The sequence below is a fragment of the Mustelus asterias genome, chromosome 2 (assembly GCF_964213995.1).
Source record: "Mustelus asterias chromosome 2, sMusAst1.hap1.1, whole genome shotgun sequence".
NCBI lineage: Eukaryota > Metazoa > Chordata > Chondrichthyes > Carcharhiniformes > Triakidae > Mustelus > Mustelus asterias.
This window is the reverse complement of record NC_135802.1, coordinates 41,298,195-41,324,613: the sequence shown is the minus strand read 5'-3', so window position 1 is coordinate 41,324,613 and position 26,419 is coordinate 41,298,195. Positions and strand designations below refer to the sequence as shown.

Here is a 26,419-nt window from a genome sequence, read left to right as displayed (position 1 = left end):
TCTTTGGGTGAAGAAATGTCTCCTCACATCTGTCCTAAATGGTCTACCCTGAATTCTCAGACTGTGACCCCTGGACTCCCCCACCACCGGGAATATCCTTCCTGCATCTACCCTGTCTAGTCCTATTAGAATTTAACAAGTCTCATTCATCTGAACTCCAGTGAAAACAATCCTAACCTAGTCAATCTCTTCACATACATCAATCCCGCCATCCCCAGAATCAGCCTGGTAAACCTTCGCTGCACTCCCTCGAGAGCAAGAACATTTCCTCAGAAAAGAAGAGCAAAACTACACACAATACTCTCGGTGTGGCCTCACCAAGACCGTGTATAATTGCAACAACACATCCCTGCTCCTGTACTCGAAACCTCTCGCAATGAAGGCCAACATGTCATTTGTCTTCTTTACCGTCTGCTGCACCTGCATGCTTACCTTCAGTGACTGGTGCACAAGGACACCCAGGTCCCACTGCACACTCCCCTCTCCCAATTGCACCTCCATCGTCTAAATATATTGGGATAGACTGCTCTACTGGCAGGTGCCAGTGCAGTGTCATCTGTAGCATTTCTCCCTTTTAGTAGTAATGAAAGTCTTCCCACAAAATCTATAATTGACTCCCTCTCCTCTACACCAATGACAAGATCAAGCTGTCTTGATGTTGGGCAGATTAGTCTCTCATACCAACCTAACTTTATGATTTTCCCCAGTCTGAGGGACTATAGCTGGTAGTGAAAGTAAAAGCAGCTAAAGACCAGTCTTGTCATCGCCATTCGGCAGTCTGTGCACGTTCTATGTACTTTTCCTATGATTACATGAACTGCGACAGATGGGTAAGGCAATGCAACAGGATGGGAAAGTAGGAACAGGTGAGAAAAATAATGCCAGATGACAGAAAACTGGAATATAATTGGGAAAAGTAAACACAAAGCACAGATTCCAAGAATAAATGGGAAGGCTAATGAATCACTGTTGCTGATTAGAAGCTGTGCTGTCCATAAGACCATAAGACATAGGAGCAAAATTAGGCCACTCGGCCCATCAAGTCTGCTCTGCCATTCAATCATGGCTGATATTTTTCTCATCCCCATTCTCCTGCCTTTTCCCCATAACCCCTGATCCCCTCATTAATCAAGAACCTACCAATCTCTGTCTTAAAGACACTCAATGACCTGGTCATTGCCCATCCCAGTCCCATGAAGGCAGGTTTCATGGCAAGACTGGGAACAAACTTCCAGATTAGAGTATTTGGTCAGCACGGAGCTAATTAGTGACAATTAAGTGGCCACTTGGGTATAGATTCGTGACTCCGGTAGGATAATGGTGGTGCACTAACCCCTGCTAAGGCCAAGTTCTGGTAGTTGGCTGAAGACAGCTTCCCAACAGTTAGCCATGAGCCACAGAGATATCCTTTATTTCCCCTGCCCCAGAGCCATGTCTGCCAGAGGGCCACAGCTCCAGCTGCATGCCATCCCATGGTAGGGTTTCCCTACCACAATGATGGTCTGGAAGCTGTGTTCAGCCTTATTTTTTAAATGTCCCTTACCTCTTCAGAGAGTGCCTCCATCTTGACAGCCCCTACTGTCTCCTTCCTGTGTTAGCAGAGCCCACTCTCCTGGTGGAGCTGCTGGATGCCAATGGTTCCCTTGCCCGTGGAGCCTGCCGGCCATCCCTAATTGGATGTAGCTGTCAGAGATGGATGCCACCAATCCCCCCCCACCGCAAAGGAGATCATGAACATTGGTGGGACACACAGGACCAGCATATGGTCCCAGCCCCCAGTGAGAAACTAAAGTGGCAGTGTACAGCCCTGTGAGTACTGAATCCCAAAGAGAAATCTGCATCCCTAAAGACCTTGTTGCTCAATCAACTTTTGGCTGTTTGAAAAATAGACAGTAGTGACTGATTGATTACATAAAGCAAGAACTGTGACATTTTAAATTTGTTATGTAAAGTTATTTTTGTCACAGATCTAGAAAATCGCTTACCATTTGGAAGTCTCGTGGAGAAAAAATAAATAACAGTAGAGTTAATGTGAAGAGATAAAAAATGTGGAAGCTGATTAGAAAACAGAGACAGGAGCCAGGGAATGATTCAAAGTCAAAGTCATTCATAGGAGCATTTGTTACATTCAGCACTACAGTACTCAGTGCTTCTCACTCCATGATTGTCTCTGCTGTTTAAACTCAGTAAATTACTTAAAATATAATTTCTTCTGATTTTCAATAAGATTCTACTGATGAGCAAATCAGGTAAATACAGCTGGATGTCAGTTCATGGGTGTTATTGAAATCAGAATGATAAAGGAACGATTCTTTTGTAATGTGCTATTTTGTTTCCTATCCAGGGGAAATTATAAATGTCACAATATCATGTCGATAATGCACTGTCCTCATTCCAGTCATGTTTGTTCCCACCAGGGATGTTATTCATATAAAGTTCAAATAATCTATGCAAATTTTGCAAGCAGTTGTCTATTTTTGTTCTATTTAACTCAATTTTCTTCATATATGGCTGTTCTTATATTTTTCTCTCACTCTTCTTTCTCTCCTTCTCATCTATCATAGATTCCTTAGATTTTCAGTGTAAAAGTATCTTTATCCTTGTCATTTTTAATTCTGTTTCATCACTATTATTGTTCCTCAGCTACAACACCTTGCACCCCTCCCATCCATTCTGCTTCAGCCATAACTCACGGTGGCACGGTTGTTAGCACGACTGAATCACAGAGCCAGGAACCCGGGTTCGATTCCCACCTTGGGTCACTGTCTGTGCAGAGTCTGTTGTGGGTTTCCTCCAGTGCTCTACTTTCCTCCCACAGTCTGAAGGTTAGGTGCATTGGCCATGCTAAATTCTCCCTCAATGTACCCAAACTTCATTGCAGTGTTAATGTAAGCCTACTTGTGACACTAATAAATAAACTTAAATAACTCAAACCACTCACTATTCCAGTGACACTTGACCTTTGCACTATTTTAAACACAAATTGAACAACATTTTTATTGAAAACTAGCAAAAGTTTTGCCCTGGGTTTTACCATGATGGAGATGCCAACAATATTGATGTTATTCACATGTCCCTTTCCTGGTGTATTAACCATAGCAGGACACTGTAGCTGGGTGGGATTTGTTTTGTTTGAAGGACTGTTTAGGTCCCAAGTGTTATCTGAGGATCTGCCTCTCGGGACAGTGGAGAGATCATTCTTGGTATGGCCGAGTTGGTACACAATTCACTACCTACTAGGTTTAAACCCTTTATGCATTTCCTTTGTGTTCTCATTAATATACATCCAGTGGACTTTGCTTTGATCTGTGAGGTATAGCTAATACAATTGTATTCATGTTTGTTTGATCCTTTTGCAGGGGCTGCTGCAGAATTGTAATCAGATGAATGCCTGCTACCTCTTCCAACCTGACAAACAATATGATTTGTCCTATGACACTGGAGATAAGGCATTGCAGTGTGGGCGACATGTGGATATTTTTAAATTGTGGCTGATGTGGAGAGCTAAGGTAGGAGTTTCAATTAGTTATTTCTCATTAATTACATTTTCCTCAAATGAATAAGATAGCGGGGACAGATTGTGACAATGTAACTGTGATGGACTTCTCAGAATCACTTTATTGAAAGTAGTGCTTCGGTTTGGTGTAGCGGTCTATAATGAGAGTCAGACACAAGCTCCTCACACAAAGCCAGCATTGTTCTTTACCGAAGGGATCAAGGAGGAAAGGGAGAATCAGGATACTGAATTAGCCATGATCAAAAGGAATGGTGGAGCAGTCTCAAAGGCTGAATGGCCTCCTCCTGCTTCTAGTTTCTATGTTTCTATGAATGCTGCACATGCCTGTGCCCCAATGAACTGTCCTCACACAATGGAGGAAGCTCAGCTTGCATGGATATTTACTCCCTCTGAGTTGTTCATATTGAGAAAGCAGTAAGATGGTATGATTTCCAGCCCATCTTTTTTTAAATTCTTCCATGAGGCGTGGCTCTCACTGACATGGACAACATTTGTTGCCATCCCTAATTGGCTTTCTGGACCATTTTAGAGGGCATTTAAGAGTCAACCATATTGCTGGATGATAAGGACAGCAAATTTCCTTTTCTGAAGGACATTAGGGAACTACATGGCAATAAACAATGGTTACATGGTCATCAGTAAATATTTTTTTATTGACCATCTGCCATGTGGGATTTGAACCCGGGTCCCTAGAGTTTTACCCTGCGTCTCAGAATTACGAGTCCAGTGACAATACCACTACACCACTGCCTCCCAGTGCCTTTGTCATTTCCAGGCTGTAGAGGAAGACTTCCAATCCCCTTTATTCATAAACTTCAGCTCATCCAAAATTCTGTTGCCCCATATCCGAGCCAGAGCCAATTACCACTCACCCAACACCTATACTTCCCGGCCTACAATTGCTCCCAGTCCCATATAGCCTCAAATTTAAAATTCTCATCCTTGTGTTTAAGTCCCTTCATAGCTTTTCCATGCTCTATCTCTGAAATGTCTTCCATCCCTACACCCCTCCCACCAAACTGTCTATTCTTGCACATGGGGCACTTGTGTATTGCCACTCCTCTTTGTCCCATCACCGGGATCCTTACCTTCAGCCACCTAGGCCTCATACTCTAGAATTCCCTCCTTAAATTACTCTGCCTCTCCATTTCCATCTCCTCCTATAGGATGATCCTTAAAACCACCTCTTTGACCAAGCTTTCATCACCCCTCCTAATATCCCCTTCTTCAGCTCAGCATCTATTTTTTTTCTGACCGTACCCCTTGTAAAACACCTTGGAAGCTTTTGTACATTAAAGGTACAAAAGACTTGCTATATTGTTGTTAAATTTCCTTATAGGCAAGTCGCTAATTGAGGGGACAAAGGGCCTGGAAATTCAGCAGCTCCTCCACAGATCAGAGACAGCCTTTTCTTTTGATGGGTAGAGGCATACCTGGGGGAGGGGTAAGGGGTGAGTGGTGAGGGCGGTAGGAGGGAGGATTGGAGAAATGGGTGAGAACTTTAATTAAATCAACTTACCTTTAGTGTTTTCAAAACAGCTTCCAGCAGTCCTCTTAATGATCCTCTGATCATTGGACTGCTTCATATAGAATGCAATTGGGCATGGACTTGCACAGTGTATACCACACGAGCTGGAATTCTATAATGGCATCATCTCAAATAGCAGATCCTTCTGAAGTTACGAATTCCAGGCTTAGGCCACAGTGGTAAGTGGAAAGGATGTTGGCAGTCACATCGATCAACACAGGTAGCAAAATTCTAAATGGTATCACCATGGGAAAGTGGTGCCAGCAAACACCAGTTGGTATCAAATTAGTTCTTACTTGGGAAGTTAGAAGCTGCACTTTAGTGCATTCCTGCAACAGGAATCAGCTGAGTCATCTCTCAACTGAACTTGGCTGGTTAATTGTACAACTAGTTAAAACCAGTTCCAGGACTTTGTAAGTTGTGCCTATAAAAACAGAGGCCTCAGAATGCTGCTCTGACTGCACAGTGAGTGCTGCCTGACTGTGAGGAGTGCTTTTGGAGTTGGGTGAATACAGGGAGTTCGGTGAAACAGGCAGCAGAGGCTACAAGGGAGAGTGCTGATTGGTCAGTAAGTGTTATTTTTTTCTTTTTGCTCTTGGCACTGTAGTTGTTGTCCACTACAATAGTGTTTCTGTGTAATTTCTGTGGTTTATGGTTTGAAAAGGTTATATTTGGTAGTAACAAGAAGCGGGAAAGAAGGGCCACAGAAAATTGAATATAATCTGAAACAAAACATCTTTCAAAAGTTTAATTTAAAGGGGTAAGACATGACAGGAGAGCTCCAAGCTGTGGTTTGCTCCTCTTGCTCCATGTGGCAGGTGGGGGACAGTTCCAGTCCCCTGGGTCAGCATGTGTGCAGGAAGTGTCTCCAGCTGCAGCTCCTGGAAGCTCGAGTTTCAGAGCTGGAGCGGAGGCTGGAGACACTGCGGAGCATCCGCGAGTCAGAGATAGCATGTATAGAGAGGTGGTCACACCGCAGGCTCAGACTCCGCAGGCAGGAAGGGAATGGGTGACCACCAGACAGAGCAAGAGATAGACGGGTAGTGCAGGAATCTCCTGTGGCCATTCTCCTGCAAAACAGATATACGGCTTTGGATACTGTTGAGGGGAATGACCTCTCTAGGGAAAGCAGCAGCAGTCAAACTCGTTGCACCACAGTTGGTTCTGCTGCAGAAGGGAGGGGTAAAAAGTGCGCCAGTGCAATATTATAGGGGACTCAATTGTAAAGGGAATAGACAGGCATTGCTGACTCCAGGATGGTGTGTTGCCTCCCTGGTGCTAGGGTGAAGGATGTCTCAGAGCGGCTGCAGGACATTCTGAAGGGGGAGGGCGAACAGCCAGTGGTCGTAGTACACGTTGGTACAAACGACATCGGTAAAGAAAGGGATGAGGTCCTAAAAGCAGAATACAGGGAGCTAGGAAGAAAGTTAAGAAATCGGAACTCAAATCGGACCTACCGGTGCCACGTGCTAGTCAGAGTAGAAATGACAGAATATATCGGATAAATACGTGGCTGAAGAGATGGTGCCAGGGGGAGGGTTTCAGATTCCTGGGGCATTGGGACCGGTTCTGGGGGAGGTAGGACCTGTACAAATTGGACGGGTTACACCTGGGCAGGACTGGGACTGATGTCCTAGGGGGAGTGTTTGCTAGAGCAGTTGAGGAGGATTTAAATTAATATGCCAGGGGGATGGGAACCTATGTAAGGAGTCTGAGAAGGAGGGAGCAAGGACAAAATGTGGGGAAAAGGTTCCAACTACATCAAAAATCAGGGAAAAAGTTAAAAGGAGGGAGAACTCAGGAGATGTTATTAATAGAATTCAAAAAGAAGGTACAACAACTATAATTAGGGCATTTTATCTGAATGCTCGTAGCATTTGAAACAAGGTAAATGTGTTGACGGCACAAATAATTGCGAACGAGTATGATTTGGTGGCCATTACAGAGACATGGTTGCAGGATGGTCATGACTGGGAGTTAAATATCCAGGGGTATCAGACTGTTCGGAGGGACCAACAGAAAGGTAAGAGAGGTATTGTAGCTCTGATATTTAAGGACGGCATCAGGGCGGTAGTGAGAGATGATATAGGTTCGATGGAAAAAAAGGTTGAATCCATTTGGGTGGAAATTAGAAATAGTAAGGAGAAAAAGTCACTGATAGGCGTAGTCTATAGGCCATCAAATAATAACATCATGGTGGGGTGAGAAATAAACAAAGAAATAACTGATGCATGTAAAAATGGTACAGCAATTATCATGGGGGATTTTAATCTACATATCAATTGGTCAAACCAGGTTGGTCAAGGCAGCCTTGAGGAGGAGTTCATAGAATGTATCTGCGATAGCTTCCTTGAACAGTATGTAATGGAACCTACGAGAGAACAAGCAATCCTAGATCTGGTCCTGTGAAATGAGACAGGAATAATTAATGATCTTGCAGTTAGGGATACTCTCAGAAGAAACAGTATGGTTGAATTTAAAATACAGATGGAGAGTGAGATGGTAAAATCCAATACCAGTGTCTTCTGCTTAAACAAAGGAGACTACAAAGGGATGAGGGAGACGTTGGCTAAGGTAGACTGGGAGCAAAAACTTTATGGTGCGACAATTGAGGAACAGTAGAGGACTTTCAAGGCAATTTTTCATAGTGCTCAGCAGAAGTATATACCAGTGATAAGGAAGGTCTATAGAAAAAGAGATAATCGGCCATGGGTATCTAAGGAAATAAAGGAGGGTATCAAATTGAAAGCAAACGCATACAAAGTGGCAAACTAGAGGATTGGGAAATCTTTAAAGGTCAACAGAAAGCCATGAAAAAGCTATAAAGAAAAGTAAGATGGATTACAAGAGTAAACTAGCTCAGAATATAAAAACACATAGCAAAAGTTTCTACAAATATATAAAACAAAAAAGAGTGGCTAAAGTAAACATTGGTCCTTTAGAGGATGAGAAGGGAGATGTAATAACTGGAAATGAGAAAATGGCTGAGGCATTGAACAGGTATTTTGTGTCGGTCTTCACAGTGGAAGACACAAATAACATGCCAAAAATTGATGACAGGAAGGCTATGGCAGGTGAGGACCTGCAAATTATCATTATCATGACAGAGGTAGTGTTGGGCAAGCTAATGAGGCTAAAGGTAGACAAGTCTCCTGGTCCTGATGGAGTGCATCCCAGGGTACTAAAAGAGATGGCGGGGGAAATAGCAAATGCACTAATGGTAATTTACCAATTCACTGGACTCTGGGGTGGTTCCCGCAGATTGGAAAACAGCAAATGTGAAGCCACTGTTTAAAAAAGGAGGTAGACAAAAGGCGGGTAACTATAGGCCAGTTAGCTTAACTTCTATAGTAGGGAAAATGCTTGAACCTATCATCAAGGAAGAAATAGTGAGACATCGGGAAATAAATTGTCCCATTGGTAAGACGCAGCATGGGTTCATGAAGGGCAGGTCATGTTTGACTAATTTGGTGGAATTCTTTGAGAACATTACATGCGCAGTGGGTGGATGTGGTGTATCTGGATTTCCAGAAGGCATTTGACAAGGTACCGCACCAAAAACTGCTACATAAGATAAAGATGCATAGTGTTACGGGTAATGTATTAGCATGGATAGAGGATTGGTTAACTAATAGAAAACAAAGTGTGGGGGTAAATGGGTGTTTTTCTGGTTGGCGATCAATGACTAGTGGTGTGCCTCAGGGATCAGTGTTGGACCGCAATTGTTTACGATTTACATAGATGATTTGGAGTTGGGGACCAAGTGTGGTGTGTCAAAATTCACAGACGACACTAAGATGAGTGGCAGAGCAAAGTGTGCAGAGGATGCTGAAAGTCTACAAAGGGCTATAGATAGTCTAAGTGAGTGGACGAGGGTCTAGCAGATGGAGTACAATGTTGGTAAATGTGAGGCCATCCATTTTGTTCGGAATAACAGCAAAATGGACTATTATTTAAATGGTAAAAAATTGCAGCATGTTGCTGTGCAGCGGGACCTGGGTGTCCTTGTGCAAGAATCACAAGAAGTTGGTTTGCAGGTGCAGCAGGTAATTAAGAAGATAAATGGAATTTTGTCCTTCATTGCTAGAGGGATGGAGTTTAAAAACAGTGAGGTTATGTTGCAGTTGTATAGAGTGCTGGTAAGGCCACATCTGGAGTACTGTGAACAGTTTTGGTCTCCTTAGCTGAGAAAGGATATACTGGAGGGAGTGCAGAGGAGATTCACTAGGTTGATTCCGGAGTTGAGAGAGTTGGCTTATGAGGAGAGACTGAGTAGACTGGGGCTATGTTCATTGGAATTCAAAAGAATGAGGGGAGATCTTATAGAAAATATAAGATTATGAAGGGAATAGATAAGATAGAAGCAGGGAAGTTGTTTCCACTGGCGGGTGAAACTAGAACTAGGGGGCATGGCCTCAAAATAAGGGGGAGCAGATTTAGGACTGAGTTGAAGGGAACATCTTCACACAAAGGGTTGTGAATCTGTTGAATTCCCTGCCCAGTGAAGCAGTTGAGGCTACCTCATTGAATGTTTTTAAGGCAAGGATAGATAAATTTTTGAACGTAAAGGAATTAAGGGTCATGGTGAGCTGGCGGGTAAGTGGAGCTGAGTCCACGAAAAGATCAGCCATGATCTTATTGAATGGCGGAGCAGGCTCGAGGGGCCAGGTGGCCTACTCTTGCTTCTAGTTCTTATGTTCTTATCTCACAGTAGCAGAGATTTATCCTGAATCGCGGTTACTCACATTCTATGTTCAGGTTTCAGAAAGGGACTGGTCCAGTTCCAACAACTATTTACTCATCCCCCCCCCTCCCACCCTTACTTGATTGTGAATAGTCAATGGTACAGAAAGACCCCTCAAGGAAAAGCAGGGAATGGATAACTTCCAAAGTGCTCAATGGTTTGCAAATATATTTGCATCACGACTGATCTAAGGCAAACAAAACTTTTACCTTTCTTGTAGGGTACCATGGGATTTGAGGCTCAGATTGACAAGTGTTTGGACCTTTCCGATTACTTATACAATAAAATAAGGAACAGAGAAGGATTCGAAATGGTGCTTGATGGGAAGGTATGTTTGAATTTGTCTTCAATTACCAAGATGGAAACGTTAAAATCAAACTCCATCAATGGCCAACATGCAAATCCCTATTTGACAGTAAAAATAAATCTATTAAATATTTTTTTAAAATTCATTCGTGGGACATAGACATTGCTGGCTGGCCAGCATTTATTGCCCACCCCTAGTTGCCTTTGTTCAGAGAGCAGCTGAGAGTCAACCACATTGCTGTGGTTCTGGAGTCACATGTTGGCCAGACCAGGTAAGACCAGCAGATTTCCTTCCCTAAAGGTAATTAGTGAACCAGTTGGGTTTTACCGACACTTGACAATGGTTTCATGGTCATTAAGTAGATTCTTAATTCCAGATCTTTTTTTATTCAAATTCCACCATCTGCCATGGCACGATTTAAACCCGGGTCTATAGAACATTAGCTGAGTTTCTGGATTAACAGTCTCGTGATAATACCACTAGGCCATCACCTCCCCTTTGCTCCAGTTCAATTCTCATAGAGAACCCATGAAATAGTGACACTATATTTTGATGATGTTGAGTAGATTTTCTTTCCAGTGGTGCTAAACTGTGCATTATTTCTGCTGTTGAGTTCAGGGTCCTGAGCTGCCTTTTACCACCTTCTCCTGCCTCCGAGCTGCTGTCCACCTCACTGAGCTGCCCCTGAGCTAGACAACATGCCTTTTTCCCTCTGAACTATCTCTGACTTCACGGAGCTGTTTCGGATGCTGCTGGGCTGGCTCTGAGAGGTGGGGGTGGGGGGGGTTTACCAAATCACTAATTGTTTTGGCGTGGGACAAAGCCAAGCCATGTGACATCACATGCATGGCAATATTTATGAAAATAAGAAGCACTTGCTGGACTATATCTCAAACCTCACTGTCTGATCTGTAATTAAAACAACGATACAGCTCGAAAGTAAAAGATGTAACAACTGTTTCCGCCTCAAACAAATGGGCTAAATTAAATACTAATGAAAGACAGGAATTGTGAGTTAATTAGATTTGAATAAATGGTGCAGAATTGAATCTGGGGCTACACCTCGAGTGAGGCAACACACCAGCAGTGCAGTCTCCCAATCCCTGAGGAAAAAGCACTGAATCACAACTGCAAAGTTAAAAGAGTGACAGCCAAACATGAGAACCTGTGTAACAATTCAGGCAGGAGTCATTCAGTGTAACAAATGGCATAAATTAAGGTAAAAGTCCACACAAGACAGATACAATCATGAGAATCAAAGTAACTGTCAGAGCACGATTCAGGATCTAAGAGGAAATCTGAAATCTTTCTTGTAGTGGAATGAAATACAGATTGCACTTTTGCTGCCCAATGCATGCGGAGGAAACCTTCCCTCAATGCACATAGGATGGATATAGGAAGCTGAATAACGCCATTCAAAAGCATATTCCTTTAAATATAATTTAATGAAGTGATAGATGAAATAATTTAAATACTTATTATTCACTTTACACAAGTTAATATTCAGATTCTTGAATGAACATTTTTTGCCCTGTTTCTGCTATCCAGCCACAACACACCAATGTCTGCTTCTGGTATCTGCCTCACAGTATTCGGCACCTCCCCGATAATGAAGAACGAAGGAATTTGCTCATGAAAGTAAGTCTGTTTTCATTTGTATTGTGTTAAGACAAATACAATTTAGGCTTTCCAATCAATAGAAGAATAAGATGAGGCAATCAAACCAAATTCATGTTGTGTGGAAATGAGAGGAAGGGGTTGTCTCACTGATCAGTAATTGTCTGTTACAGTATAGCCTTGGGAAAATAACCATTTGTACATGCAAAGAGTAACAGAAGTTTGAAACACTCTTCTACAAATGCTAGTTGATGAAAAGTTAATGGTTAATTTCAAACCAGAGATTGATGGATGTTTGTGAACAGGATATCAAGGGATATACAATCATACATACAATCCCTTCAGTGCAGAAGGAGGCCATTTGGCCCATCGAGTCCGCACCGACCACAATCCCACCCAGGCCCTAATTCCCGTAATCCCACACATTTACACTGCTAATACCCCTAACACTAGGATCAATTTAGCATGGCCAAATCAGCCTAACCCACACATCTTTGGACTGTGGGAGGAAACCACAGCATCTGGAGGAAACCCACGCAGGCATGGGAAGAACGTGCAAACTCCACACAGACAGTGACTCGAGGCCAGAATTGAACCTGGGTCCCTGGCGCTGTGAGGCAGCAGTGCTAACCATTGTGCTACTGTGCCAGTGCCATGGATATGGGGCAAAGACAATATATGAGCCAGAATTTTACGTTGCTCGGGCAGGTGGGCGCCTGGCCTGGAAACCCGTGAAAATTTTGTACGAAACTGTCGGGCGCCTGTCCCAACGTCACTGCACACTCAAAAAAAATTTCAATTGTTGGGCATGCGCAAAAGTCAGAAGTGTAACCCGCCGACAATCACGCAGGCAATTTAGCCCATTAAGGACCAACTAAACACAATTTTACTCTGCTTGTATGCTTGTCGGGCAGGCCAATTGGCCAGGAGATCTTTACATTTTGGTTTCAACCTTGATCCAGGACGGGGGGGGGGGGGGGGGGGGAGGGGGGGGGTGGAGTACATGTGTGTCACTGAGAGACATGCCCCTGTGGTCTTGCTGCTGGCACCGCCCCCCCCCCCCCCCCCCCCCGTGACTCCCTCCCTGTGAACCATCTTCTACCATCACTCACCTGTGGCCTAGGATCCAACAATGATCTTGGGCCATGGGTGGGTGTCAGACTAGCAGCAGGCATCACCTCCCCAGTGGCACTGCCATTCAATAGAGCTGCCAGCCTCTGATTGGCCAATAGCTCAGCGGACGAGCTTCAGGGTCCTGATCTTGGGGGAAGGCCCACAGGTGGCCTGTCAAGTGCCAGAGTGGCGACTAATGCAGTGAGCCTTACTGGAAAGCTGAGCAATCCGGGTCTCTCAATAGTCTTCCAGCCAACAGCCAAGACCCCCATCACCTCCATTAGATTACGGCCTATGTTTCTGTGATCATGAGGTACGAATTTGCCTTACAAATTTGGTGGAGGTTTTTGAGGAAGTGACAAAAACGGTTGATGAAGGAAGAGCCGTGGATGTCGTCTATATGGATTTCAGTAAGGCATTTGACAAAGTCCCACATGGCAGGTTGGTTAAGAAGGTTAAGGCTCATGGGATACAAGGAGAAGTGGCTAGATGGGTGGAGAACTGGCTTGGCCATAGGAGACAGAGGGTAGTGGTCGAAGGGCCTTTTTCCAGCTGGAGGTCTGTGACCAGTGGTGTTCCGCAGGGCTCTGTACTGGGACCTCTGCTATTTGTGATATATATAAATGATTTGGAAGAAGGTGTAACTGGTGTAATCAGCAAGTTTGCGGATGACACGAAGATGGCTGGACTTGCGGATAGCGAAGAGCATTGTCGGGCAATACAGCAGGATATAGATAGGCTGGAAAATTGGGCGGAGAGGTGGCAGATGGAGTTTAATCCGGATAAATGCGAAGTGATGCATTTTGGAAGAAATAATGTAGGGAGGAGTTATACAATAAATGGCAGAGTCATCAGGAGTATAGAAACACAGAGTGACCTAGGTGTGCAAGTCCACAAATCCTTGAAGGTGGCAACACAGGTGGAGAAGGTGGTGAAGAAGGCATATGGTATGCTTGCCTTTATAGGACAGGGTATAGAGTATAAAAGCTGGAGTCTGATGATGCAGCTGTATAGAACGCTGGTTAGGCCACATTTGGAGTACTGCGTCCAGTTCTGGTCGCCGCACTACCAGAAGGACGTGGAGGCATTGGAGAGAGTGCAGAGAAGGTTTACCAGGATGTTGCCTGGTATGGAGGGTCTTAGCTATGAGGAGAGATTGGGTAAACTGGGGTTGTTCTCCCTGGAAAGACGGAGAATGAGGGGAGGTCTAATAGAGGTGTACAAGATTATGAAGGGGATAGATAGGGTGAACGGTGGGAAGCTTTTTCCCAGATCAGAAGTGACGTTCACGAGGGGTCACGGGCTCAAGGTGAGAGGGGCGAAGTATAACTCAGATATTAGAGGGATGTTTTTTACACAGAGGGTGGTGGGGGCCTGGAATGCGCTGCCAAGTAGGGTGGTGGAGGCAGGCACGCTGACATAGTTTAAGACTTACCTGGATAGTCACATGAGCAGCCTGGGAATGGAGGGACACAAACGATTGGTCTAGTTGGACCAAGGAGCGGCACAGGCTTGGAGGGCCGAAGGGCCTGTTTCCTGTGCTGTACTGTTCTTTGTTCTTTGTTCTTTGAATGTGGCATATTAAATCCTGTGCCTTTAAATTCTGTAAATTACACAGATTTCAATCAATGAGACAATGGGCACGATTTTCCTGCCCCCCCATGCTGGTCGGGTAATGTAGCAGGGCGGGAAATTTAAGTGGGAAGCCAAAAACGAGAATTGCGACTGGTGCCCGGTCAGTCATGGTCTTCCCGAACCATTTTTTCTGATGTAATCAGCCTCGCAGCAGGGAACAGTATATTGGGAGATCGGCGCATGCGCAGTGGCCCCCCCTCAGCAGTCCGATGCCAGCCTCTCAAGTGGGATTAGGCCCCCCTCGCCCTCCCAGCGGTGTGAATCGCCTGACGGCTTCTGTGTTGCACAGTGCCATTCATTTCACTAAACTCGCCTAGAACTCATATCCGTGCTCGCTTGGGCACTTAGAATTTTTGGGGAAAATCATGCCCAATAACTGTGTCCTGTGTATCTACGGATATATCCAGGAAACAATGCAATTCTTCCAGTACTATGGACTCAGGATTACCTCACATAGGCCCTCCATCCACACTCCAATTGACTTAATGATAACCTTATATCATTCTCTTCAGGGTGGAAGAAATGGGGGAAACTATTTGGGTATGCTGTGATGAATGTGGCTAACATCAGTATTATCTAAAAGAGAGCTATGCTTTTGCATCATGACAGAAACATTTGCAAGATTAATTTGGCGCACTGTTTGAAACTGGAATTGATGCAGATTGAAAATGATAAGGCCATGAAAACCATAGCTGATCATTCAAACCAAGAACTGTAACATTTGCATTAATCATATTTAAACAGGCTGAAAACAGAAGAATAAATCAGCTGATTCTTTTTGACATACTTTAACCATATGTTAAGCAGCAAAATCAAGTTTTATTGATGCAGGTCGGGAATCCAAAACAAAATTTGCTTGATCTTCAGAAATGTTGTCCTTCAAGTCCTGAGAGGATGTGCATCTCAGATGAGCAATTAAAAGTGGCAAAAAACACTTGAACAAGCAGAATGATATGCACGGATATGGATTCTAGGCAACACATCACTATTAACTGGATAAATCGTATCAGGCAAGGCAAAATTGTAATCAAATCAGTCAACACTAATAACATGTTACGACCACAGTGGAAAGATTATCCATAATGTCAGTGGTCTGCTAACAAAAATGTTGTGATTATGGTAAACACAATCACATCTTCTGGTACAATTACTTATTGGGCCCACTTTATTTTGAATTTGGCTAAGAATTACAGAACCCTTGCAAGGAATATCAATGAGAAGAAGCATCTTAAAATAGAAAAGACAAATTATGATCGCATCCATCTTCAGATCCAGTAAACAGTGATGCTTTATGTAATGTCCTTTAGGGAAGGAAAGCTGCCGACCTTCCATTGTCTTGTCTATAAGTGAGCATAGGCCCACACCAACATGGTTCACTTTTAACAGCTCAGCTCAAAAGTGGCCAAACAAACATTCAGTATCAAATTACCATGGTTGTAGGGCAAAGTCCACCACCTACCGGGCGTATTCCCCACTCTTTGACCAAAAGGTCAGCCCTCCCACCCAAAAGGTAGCTAACATTTTTTATGCTGGTTTCAGGGTGAAACTTGCACGCCATCTGGCAGGAAATCCCGCTTTAGAAAGCTGCCAGCCTATCTGATTAGCTGGGAGCTCGGTCATTCCAACAGTGCCAGGATCAAGCAGTGGCCACTGTTGGGACTGCAGGCAGTGCCCGAGGAGAAGAAGTGAGAATGAGGACTTCAAAATGAATCTGAGGTTTTGAATAGGCCTGGCTGGCAGACACCAGTGAGGGGGCTATGGGACGGGGGATGGGGCAGGTTAGAGAGGCTAGGGTTGTGAGTTGAAGGGGGGGTAACATCTTGGAGGGGGTGCCTCTCATGGGCACAGGAGACCGCCCCCTCGCCCCCCCCCCCCAAAAGGAGGTACCCATGCTTCTTGCTTGACAGCAGCCTGCACAGTGAAAGCTACAAGGCCACCCCGACTGACCCCCAAGCTTTCCCTACTGTGGCTAAAATAGGGGCGAGGATGGAATGAGTCCCTTATGGAGCCATTAATTGGCCACTTAAGGGGGTCCAATAGGCCCAAGAGACCCAGTGTGCGCTTACCGAGGTATAAGAGATAATGGGTGGGCAGAAAGGCCACCCTCTATTTTATGTGATCCCCATCCCATCCCCACCCTCTATTTTGTGACAGGGCCCTTCTCCTCCAGTCCCCCTCACCAGTGGCGGACTGTAACGTATTCTTGTTTGAAAAGAGACCTAAGCTCTGGAATTCCCAACTTGCACCTTTCCACAACTATACTCCTTAAGGATGATCTTCAGAACCTACCTTTTTGACCAAGGTTTTAATTACCTTTTCCCAACTTTCCTTCTTTTGGCTTTAGAAATATAGAAATAGAGAAAATAGGTGCAGGAGTAGGCCATCTAGCCCTTCAAGCCTGTACCACCAGTCGATATGATCATGGCTGATCATGCACTTGAAGTATCCCACTCCTGCTTTCTCTCCATACCCCTTGATCCCTTTAGCCACCACCTGGCTCCAACAGCTTTCTGTGAGTCTGTGATAGGTATGTCCCTGTCAGGCAAGGAGGAATTGGTAGGGCTAGGGAACCGTGGTGCACCAAAAAAGTTTCTTTGTTGGTTAAAAAGAAAAAGGAAGCTTATGTTCGGATGAGACGTGAGCACTCGGGTAGTGCACTAGAAAGCTTTAGATTGGCTAAGAGGGAGTTGAAGAGCGAGCTTAGAAGGGCTAAAAGGGGACATGAGAAGACTTTGGCGGATAGGGTTAAAGAGAATCCTAAGGCGTTCTATAGGTATGTCAAGAACAGAAGGTTGGTTAGGGCAAGTTTAGGGCCAGTTATAGATGGCAGAGGGAAGTTATGTGTGGAACCGGAGGAGATTGGTGAAGCATTGAACCAATATTTCTCTTCGGTGTTCACGCAAGGGGACATGAATATAGCTGAGGAGGACACTGGGTTGCAAGGGAGTAGAATAGACAGTATTACAGTTGATAAGGAGGATGTGCAGGATATTCTGGAGGGTCTGAAAATAGATAAATCCCCTGGTCCGGATGGGATTTATCCAAGGATTCTCTGGGAGGCAAGAGAAGTGATTGCAGAGCCTCTGGCTCTGATCTTCAGGTCGTCGTTGGCCTCTGGTATAGTACCAGAAGATTGGAGGTTAGCGAATGTTGTCCCATTGTTTAAGAAGGGGAACAGAGACTTCCCCGGGAATTATAGACCGGTGAGTCTCACTTCTGTTGTCGGCAAGATGTTGGAAAAAATTATAAGGGATAGGATTTATAGTTATTTGGAGAGTAATGAATTGATAGGTGATAGTCAGCATGGTTTTGTGGCAGGTAGGTCGTGCCTTACTAACCTTATTGAGTTTTTTGAGAAAGTGACCAAGGAGGTGGATGGGGGCAAGGCAGTGGACGTGGTATATATGGATTTTAGTAAGGCGTTTGATAAGGTTCACCATGGTAGGCTTCTGCAGAAAATGCAGATGTATGGGATTGGGGGTGATCTAGGAAATTGGATCAGGAATTGGCTAGCGGATAGGAAACAGAGGGTGGTGGTTGATAGTAAATATTCATCATGGAGTGCGGTTACAAGTGGTGTACCTCAGGGATCTGTTTTGGGGCCACTGCTGTTTGTAATATTTATTAATGATCTGGATGAGGGTATAGTTGGGTGGATTAGCAAATTTGCTGATGACACCAAAGTCGGTGGTGTGGTAGACAGTGAGGAAGGGTGTCGTAGTTTGCAGGAAGACTTAGACAGGTTGCAAAGTTGGGCCGAGAGGTGGCGGATGGAGTTTAATGCGGAGAAGTGTGAGGTAATTCACTTTGGTAGGAATAACAGATGTGTTGAGTATAGGGCTAACGGGAGGACTTTGAATAGTGTGGAGGAGCAGAGGGATCTAGGTGTATGTGTGCATAGATCCCTGAAAGTTGGGAATCAAGTTGATAAGGTTGTTAAGAAGGCATATGGTGTCTTGGCGTTTATTGGTAGGGGGATTGAATTTAGGAGTCGTAGCGTTATGTTGCAACTGTACACAACTCTGGTGCGGCCGCACTTGGAGTACTGTGTGCAGTTCTGGTCCCCACATTACAGGAAGGATGTGGAGGCTTTGGAGAGGGTGCAGAGGAGGTTTACCAGGATGTTGCCTGGTATGGAGGGGAGATCCTATGAGGAGAGGCTGAGGGATTTGGGATTGTTTTCGCTGGAAAGGCGGCGGCTAAGAGGGGATCTTATTGAAACATATAAGATGATTAGAGGTTTAGATAGGGTGGATAGTGATAGCCTTTTTCCTCTGATGGAGAAATCCAGCACGAGGGGGCATGGCTTTAAATTGAGGGGGGGTAGTTATAGAACCGATGTCAGGGGTAGGTTCTTTACCCAGAGGGTGGTGAGGGATTGGAATGCCCTGCCAGCATCAGTAGTAAATGCGCCTAGTTTGGGGGCGTTTAAGAGATCCGTAGATAGGTTCATGGACGAAAAGAAATTGGTTTAGGTTGGAGGGTCACAGTTTTTTTTTTAACTGGTCGGTGCAACATCGTGGGCCGAAGGGCCTGTTCTGCGCTGTAATGTTCTATGTTCTATGTTCTATGTTCTATGTGGTAGAGAATTTCACAGGGTCACAACTCTTTGAGTGAATAAGTTCTTCCTGATCTCAGTCCTGAAAGACTTGCCACTTATTCTTAGACTGTGACCCCTAGTTCTGGACTTCCTAAACTTTGTGCGGAATTCTCCAGCCGCGCTGGTCTAAAAACTGGAAATACCAGCTTGACTGTCAATGGGATTTCACATTGTCCGCAACTCGCCCACTAAAATTCCAATGGTGGGCAGGATGGGAGAATTCCAGCCTTTGTATTAGTTATTGTCTGATCATGCTTCTCTGAAGTGCCTTGGCCTATTTTACTATGTTAAGTGCTGCATAAATGCAAGCTGCTGTTGATGACTTGGTTGAGAAAATGCATGTGCAAAAGCCCTACCTTTTAGTTCCTAACAGTGTTTGATGCAGCAAGAATTTTTGGATTTACAGAAAGAATGCAGATAATCAAAAGATTTCGAGAGGAAGCTAAAGAAAGTACAAAAAAAATTTGCAGTTTGTAACCTGGTTGCAGTACCAGATTTGCAGCTCTTTGCATCTAGTCTTCCTGCGATGTTGTTGAAATTGTGATTTTATTGCAAGAGGTGGTGGCAGAAGGCTGCTTGCTGGTGGTGGTGCTGAATTTCTGTGTTTAGCAGCCATTGTTTTCAAGTGGGGAAAGGCCTACAGTTCTGGTTCAGCCTGAGATAATGGTCAGAGGGTGGAGCGGAACAATAGCGAGGATGTGGAGATTGTGGCGAGTGCTTTGCAAATAGTTCACTGATTCAATTTTCTGCTGCTGTGTGGTTTCTCTCAATTTAAACCAATATGTACCTGCTATGGCTCAGTTGATATCATTCCCACCTCTGAATTAGGATTCTAGTCCCCCCCGCAATTTGAGCATCTAGGTTGACACTTGAATGCAGTGCTGAGGGCGTGCTGCACTGTCAGAGAATTGGATCATTATTGGAAGAGGAAATGTTCACAGGGAGTGGTATTAGGTACTCTTGCAAAGAGCCAGCACAGACACAATGGGCCTTTTCTGTGCTGTAACCATTCTGTGAGATGCTAGGCTAGACAAGCTGAAAGACCACACCGCTGGAACTGACTCCGGCTGCGCCTGCAGTGGGACCTTTGATGGCATTTTACCAGCAGCAACTGATTTAGAAATATTGCTGGAACCAGCATCCAATTGAGGACAGCAGCACATCTACCAGAGCTGCTGGCCCAATCAGAGGGCTGGAGCTTGGCAACCTCAGCTGCACCATGGTGGCCACTGCTGAGGATGCAAGGCTAGGGAGAGGCAAGATAAGTACAGCGGAAAGAGCCGGGGCCAGGTAGGCAGGTCCCAGGAAGTGGGGTGGGAACGTTGGTGGTGGGGGGGGTACCATCACATGGAGGTGCCATAGCTGTAATGCAGCCATTGACACCTTGGAGTCCCTCTATGGACCATGGGACATATCAAAGAGATCTCCGCTGGGATGACATTTTGGTTTACCTTGTATTGGGCTTGCACATTGTGTGTAAATTGTCAGAAGGGGGAATGTGGCCCTTAATTGGGCACTTAATATGCCACCCATGCTGCTGAGGTTTCCATTGCTGTTCATAACACAGAATCACAGAATGCTACAGTGCAGAAGAGGCCCTTCAGCCCATCGAGTCTGCACCGATACATGAAAGCCCTGACCTGCCCACCTAATCCCACTTGCCAGCACTTGGCCCATAACCTTGAATGTTATGGCGTGCCAAGTATTCATCCAGATATCTGTCATGGTGGTGGAAAGATTTTGGGCTACCCTCCTGATCCCTCCCCTTACCATATTGCCAGCCTTCCCACCTCCCAACGCATATCCGTAGTCTGGTTAAAATTCAGCCTGCTGTCTTACATGTAAGACATTTAACCGAGGTCCTGTTTCTCCTCCCTGATAGGCACAGGAGATTCCATGGCTGTATTCAAGCAAAACAAGGGTGTTCTTCCAGTATCCAAACCAAAGTTTATCTCTTAACCAATATCACCAAAATAGAATAACTGGTGATTTATCTCACTGCTGCTTGTGACATCTTGCTGTATACAAATTAACTTCTGCAGTTCCCGACATTAGACTTCAAAGTCATCCACTGACGTAAAACACTTTGGGATGTCCAGAGGTCTTGAAAGGTGCTATATAGGTGTAAATCTTTATTTACTTTCTTTATCATCACAACCTGATTCTACCTCTCAAGATCATTCATTCAACAGCAAGAAGTATTGTTGTTAAATTTAGAGCTGTGCTAAGTTTTGAAACAGGATAAAGGAAATGAGAGGAATTGCTCAATAAACGAAGACACATCTCAGTCTGGACTGGCTTTAAATAGACCAAGTTCTAATTTAGGATAAATCTGAACCCCCTTTCTGAATGATGTTCCTTTCTACAATTCCACCATTACTTACAAGTTACAATTCTTGATGTACTTTGCTTGTGAATTTACACTCAGAAATGGTTCTTCCATATATCATCTTCCTGCAGCCCACTCTATCTTTAATTTTGTGCTATATTTTTAAGCTTTGCTTTCAACCTTGTAATGTTACTTTCATGAAAGTGAGGACTTATGATAACCCAGTTAGCACTGTTTGTCCGTAATCTGCCACCTTCGTTTTCTCTGTCAATATAAGTTGCCCGAAAATTTTCATGGGCCGGGATTCTCCGATGTTATATGCCCCGCCGCCGCTGCCAGTGAGAATGGAGAATTTGGCATCACGCCAAATCTCCATTCACAACAGTGGGACCAGAGAATCCCAACACGGATGAAGTCAGAGAATCCCAGCCATGTTTGCGTGCAGTTCTGGTCACCTCACTATAAGAAGGATGTGGAAGCGCTGGAAAGAGTGCAGAGGAGATTTACCAGGATGCTGCCTGGTTTGGAGTGTCGGTCTTATGAGGAAAGGTTGAGGGAGCTGGGGCTGTTCTCTCTGGAGCGGAGGAGATTGAGGGGAGACTTAATAGAGGTTTATAAAATGATGAAGGGGATAGATCGAGTGAACGTTCAAAGACTATTTCCTCGGGTGGATGGAGCTATTACAAGGGGGCATAACTATAGGGTTCATGGTGGGAGATATAGGAAGGATATCAGAGGTAGGTTCTTCACGCAGAGAGTGGTTGGGGTGTGGAATGGACTGCCTGCAGTGATAGTGGAGTCAGACACTTTAGGAACATTTAAGCGGTTATTGGATAGGCACATGGAGCACACCAGGATGGTAGGGAGTGGGATAGCTTGATCTTGGTTTCAGATGAAGGTCGGCACAACATCGTGGGCCGAAGGGCCTGTTCTGTGCTGTAATGTTCTATGTTCTATGTTCTTCTTGCCACACATCTCACTCCTATTCATGCGCTTGCAGCATCACAGTTTGTGCGTGTTACAATATACACTTGTGTTTTCTTCCCGCCTACGATCCACATGTCGCATTTTCCTGCAGTGATTTTCAAACATTTGTGCTGGGGGTTGTCTGCAAAGATTAGCACGCTCAAAGGGTCCTCATACTTGAACTTCTGGGCGACCAGGGACAAGTAGTACTCCCAGGATATTTAATTGTGATAAACCTACAGATGGAATCCTGATTGATTGTGTTTAGATGGTGACAATAGATAATAGCCCATGAGAAAGCAGCAAGAAATTCAGATTTGTCCCATATTAGTATTCCATTCCCAACCTAGAGTTGAAATGGCAAAATATGTTAAAGCTTCTAATCTTAGAATCTTAGATTCTCTACAGTGCAGGAGGCGCCATTTGGCCCAACGAATCTGCACTGATCACAATCCAACCCAGGCCCTTTCCCCATAACCCCACATATTTACCCTGCAAGTCCCCTGACACTAAGGAACAATTTAGCATGACCAATCAACCTAACCCGCACGTGCGAAGAGACAGATTCTAACTTGCTCTTTGCTGTTTTAGGTGGCTCCACAGATTAAAACTAGGATGATGTCATTTGGGACCACGATGGTAAGTTATCAGCCACAAGGTGACAAAGTTAATTTCTTCCGCATGGTCATCTCAAACCCAGCAGCTACACAAGAAGACATTGATTTCCTCATTGAGGAAATAGAGCGACTTGGCCAGGACCTGTGACTGCAAGGTTCAAGACATCTGCCCTAATACAATGGAGATGTTGCTATTGTGTGAATGTATTTCATTGTTTACCTTGAAACTAGTCTCGTGTGACCTTAGCCCTTACTACAGGGATTGGAGCGTAAGACTCTCAAATTGGAATTCTGGATATTAGAAGTTATTTAATGCAATTATACATTTTTCAAAATTAAACAAGGTACGAGTCATCAACCATCTGTCACACTTCAGACAAATTGTCCGAATGCATTAAGTGCTGAAATGATGTATTAACAGTAAACAGAGCACTTTAGAACCCATTTAGATATTTTGTTATGGTCCTTTAGCAGCCCAAGTGGATGTTGCCCAACAATAATTCACATCATTTCTGTCGTTACTTACGAAGGTCTCTGTTGACAAAGTTTTTAGGTCCTAAAAATGCAGGTTTCTGATTGGATAATAGAGGCTTAACCTCATTTTGCCCTCTTTAACTAGACGTGATGAAAATCATTTAGAAGATTTGGGCTTCAGCTCTGTCAAACCTTTATTATATAAGCTCTGCATTGAAGTGTCCAATTCAGATATTCTCTATTTATTTTGATAGAGAAGGAAATAGGTTTAGTTGCCATACTTGAATTTGAGAGTTCAATGTTTGAAATCTTCAGACCAGGAGTTTACACATGCAGTGTATAGCTGTGATGTTTCATGCTATAAAGAAATGGTAAATGACAATTCTGTTGACAACTGGATAGTGTTCAGTGTCTGTGAAAGTGTTTCCTTTGTAGAACTTTTGAGTAATGTCTAGTTGACCTCAGATTGAGGCTGTGCACTTTAGAATCAAGCCGTACTGTGTTGAATGATAATGTTTTAATGTACTAGTATATTGTTACCATACTTGGTACACTTAGATTTGGAAATGGGAAGCTTTGAATTCAAACTCTGACTTGGTCTTCCACTCCCAGCATGATCAAATTTGCATTAAATCTTATAAGCTAGTTTGACCACTTTGTCTGTGTTAACGAAGAGGTATTAGCTACGCACTGACAGGAAATGTGGCATGTAACTAATCCATCAAAGTATGCTGAGGCAAGAAGTGTGAGGACACTGACAGAGGGCATTCTTATGCCATTTGGGCTTCACTCACGCAACTGGTACAAAAAGAACAATTTCAAAATTCACAGGTCAATCTGGAAACTTAGTGACTGACTTATAAATGATTTTAATATTAGTTCAAAACTAGCTATCCCGGTCAGCTGCCTCCTGACAATATTATCGAACTGTCCTTCAGACGTTGGTAGGCAAATAATTTTTTTAAAGTACCATAGATTCAACATGACAGAAGGCAAATTTAGCAACAATGTCAAAGAATTAATTCCTGTATAAAGAATGATCACCACTTTGAGTCAGCACTTTCCTTGGTAAAGCAATGGAAGTAAGATCTCCAAAATCATTTAAGAACTATTTGGATGCTTCAATGGAAGCACTTCAAGGTCAATCTAGGTGGGTGAACCAAGGTGGACTAGTGGCCTTCCTTATCCATATCTATTTTGCATTCTTGTAGTGTACAGAATTCTACCCAGGACAAGGATCAATAGTGTCGAGCAGTGATTTTGCCATGTCTCTGTCTGTTGCTACTCTCATTCCAAGTTAACACAAGTAACTATCTCTTTCACTGTACAGAAGGATTGGCTTATTATACTTGTGTAGATTGTAGGAAGAATGATCTCCAAATTCCCATTTCCATCTGTCCTTTCCAAATACCCTTTAATTCTTTTATTTTTCACATATGATTCCCCTTCTCTTCTTGAAAGGCTGTTATGGATTCTACTCTTACCCCAGCTCCTGGTAAACTATTCCAAATCCTAGCAACCCTCTGTGTAAAACTTTTCAGCTTACCACTCCCTTTTATAAATGATTTTAAATATTCCCTGATCACCTAGTGTAAGGAGTCCCAGAGAAATGGTATGAAATGTGATAGCCATTTCTCAAAGGTTTCCGATATTTACAAAGGATAAGGATTCCCACGGAAATCCAACTCCATGCTCTCCATTGCACGGCATGGTGGCACAGTGGTTAGCACTGCTGCCTCACAGCGCCAGGGACCCGGGTTCGATTGACGGCTTGGGTCACTGTCTGTGTAGAGTTTGCATGTTTTCCCCATGCCTGCATGGGTTTCCTCCCACAGTCTGAAAGACGTGCTGGTTTGGTGCATTGACCCGAACAGGCGTCGGAGTGTGGCGACTAGGGGAATTTCACAGTAACTCCATTGCAGTGTCAATGTAAGCCTTACTTGTGACTAATAAATAAACTTTGTTTTACTTTTACTTTACTTTGTTATTGGTGTAATCCCGTTACAATCTTGAAGCTAATGCTATCAAAAATAACAGTAAGAGGCTAAAGTGCTAAGTGCTGATCTATTCCAACACACAGAAATGCAAAACTTTCTTTAGGAACCCTAACTCACCAGGAATTTCCAAAATAACTACCTCCTTTCAATTCCTGAGATTCAAGAATCAGGTTCAGAATTCCTGAAGACAAGATTACATTCTTTCCCAGTACCGATCCTGACTTGGATGTATTATTTTACTTCAAATCCCTTTTTGGGTTATTCTTCCTTTCAGTCAGATTATTTCAGTCACATAGTTATGGTACCATTGACAGATCATCAAAAACCAGTCAAATCTGGTGAACTATATCCTTTTGCCATTAAAATACCCCAGCAAAATTAGCATTAAAAAACAAATTCACTTCTGGCACATTTCGGCAAAGGTGTACTTTGCTTAGGCATGCAAAACAAGTAGATGTTCAAATGGATATAGATATTGGGAGGATTCTCTGATCTCATTCGTTCCCGCCCTACTGCCAGCGAGAATGGAGAATTTGGTGCTCAGCCAAAACTCCATCACTGCAGTAGCACCGGAGAATCCCAGCCTTGGACGAGGTCGGAGATTTCCGGCAATTGTCTTTTGATGTCTTCAGTTATACTTGGTAGGGGGTTTTTATTCATAAATGTTCTATTTATTCTTTCATTGGATGTGGGAGTCACTGCGGCAAGTCCAGCATTTGTTGCCCATCGCTAATTGTCCATGAACAGAGTGGCTTAGCCATTTTGAGGGCATTTAGGGCTGTAGGAATTCTATGATAATGAGTCATCCATATTTCTATGGGTCTTCAGTAAATGTAAGCCAGGCAAGGTAAGGAGGAGAGATTTCCTTGCCTCAAGGCTCAGGTGGGGAGTTACGGCAATCGATTGCTGTGACTAGCTTTATATTTGCATTTCTTAAAATTCTTTCATGAGACGTGGACAAAGCCAACATTTATT

General features: G+C 43.9%; 1 protein-coding gene across 1 annotated transcript in view; it reads left to right on the top strand.

The window, feature by feature from the left end:
• gad2 (glutamate decarboxylase 2) overlaps positions 1 to 23,121 on the top strand; it is an 82,215-nt gene extending 59,094 nt beyond the window's left edge. The window contains exons 10-12 of the mRNA XM_078227689.1: positions 3,360 to 3,509; positions 11,645 to 11,734; positions 22,948 to 23,121. Of these exons, the coding sequence (XP_078083815.1) occupies positions 3,360 to 3,509; positions 11,645 to 11,734; positions 22,948 to 23,121 (414 nt within the window). The remainder of the gene's footprint in view (positions 1 to 3,359; positions 3,510 to 11,644; positions 11,735 to 22,947) is intronic.
• Positions 23,122 to 26,419: the final 3,298 nt, after the last annotated feature.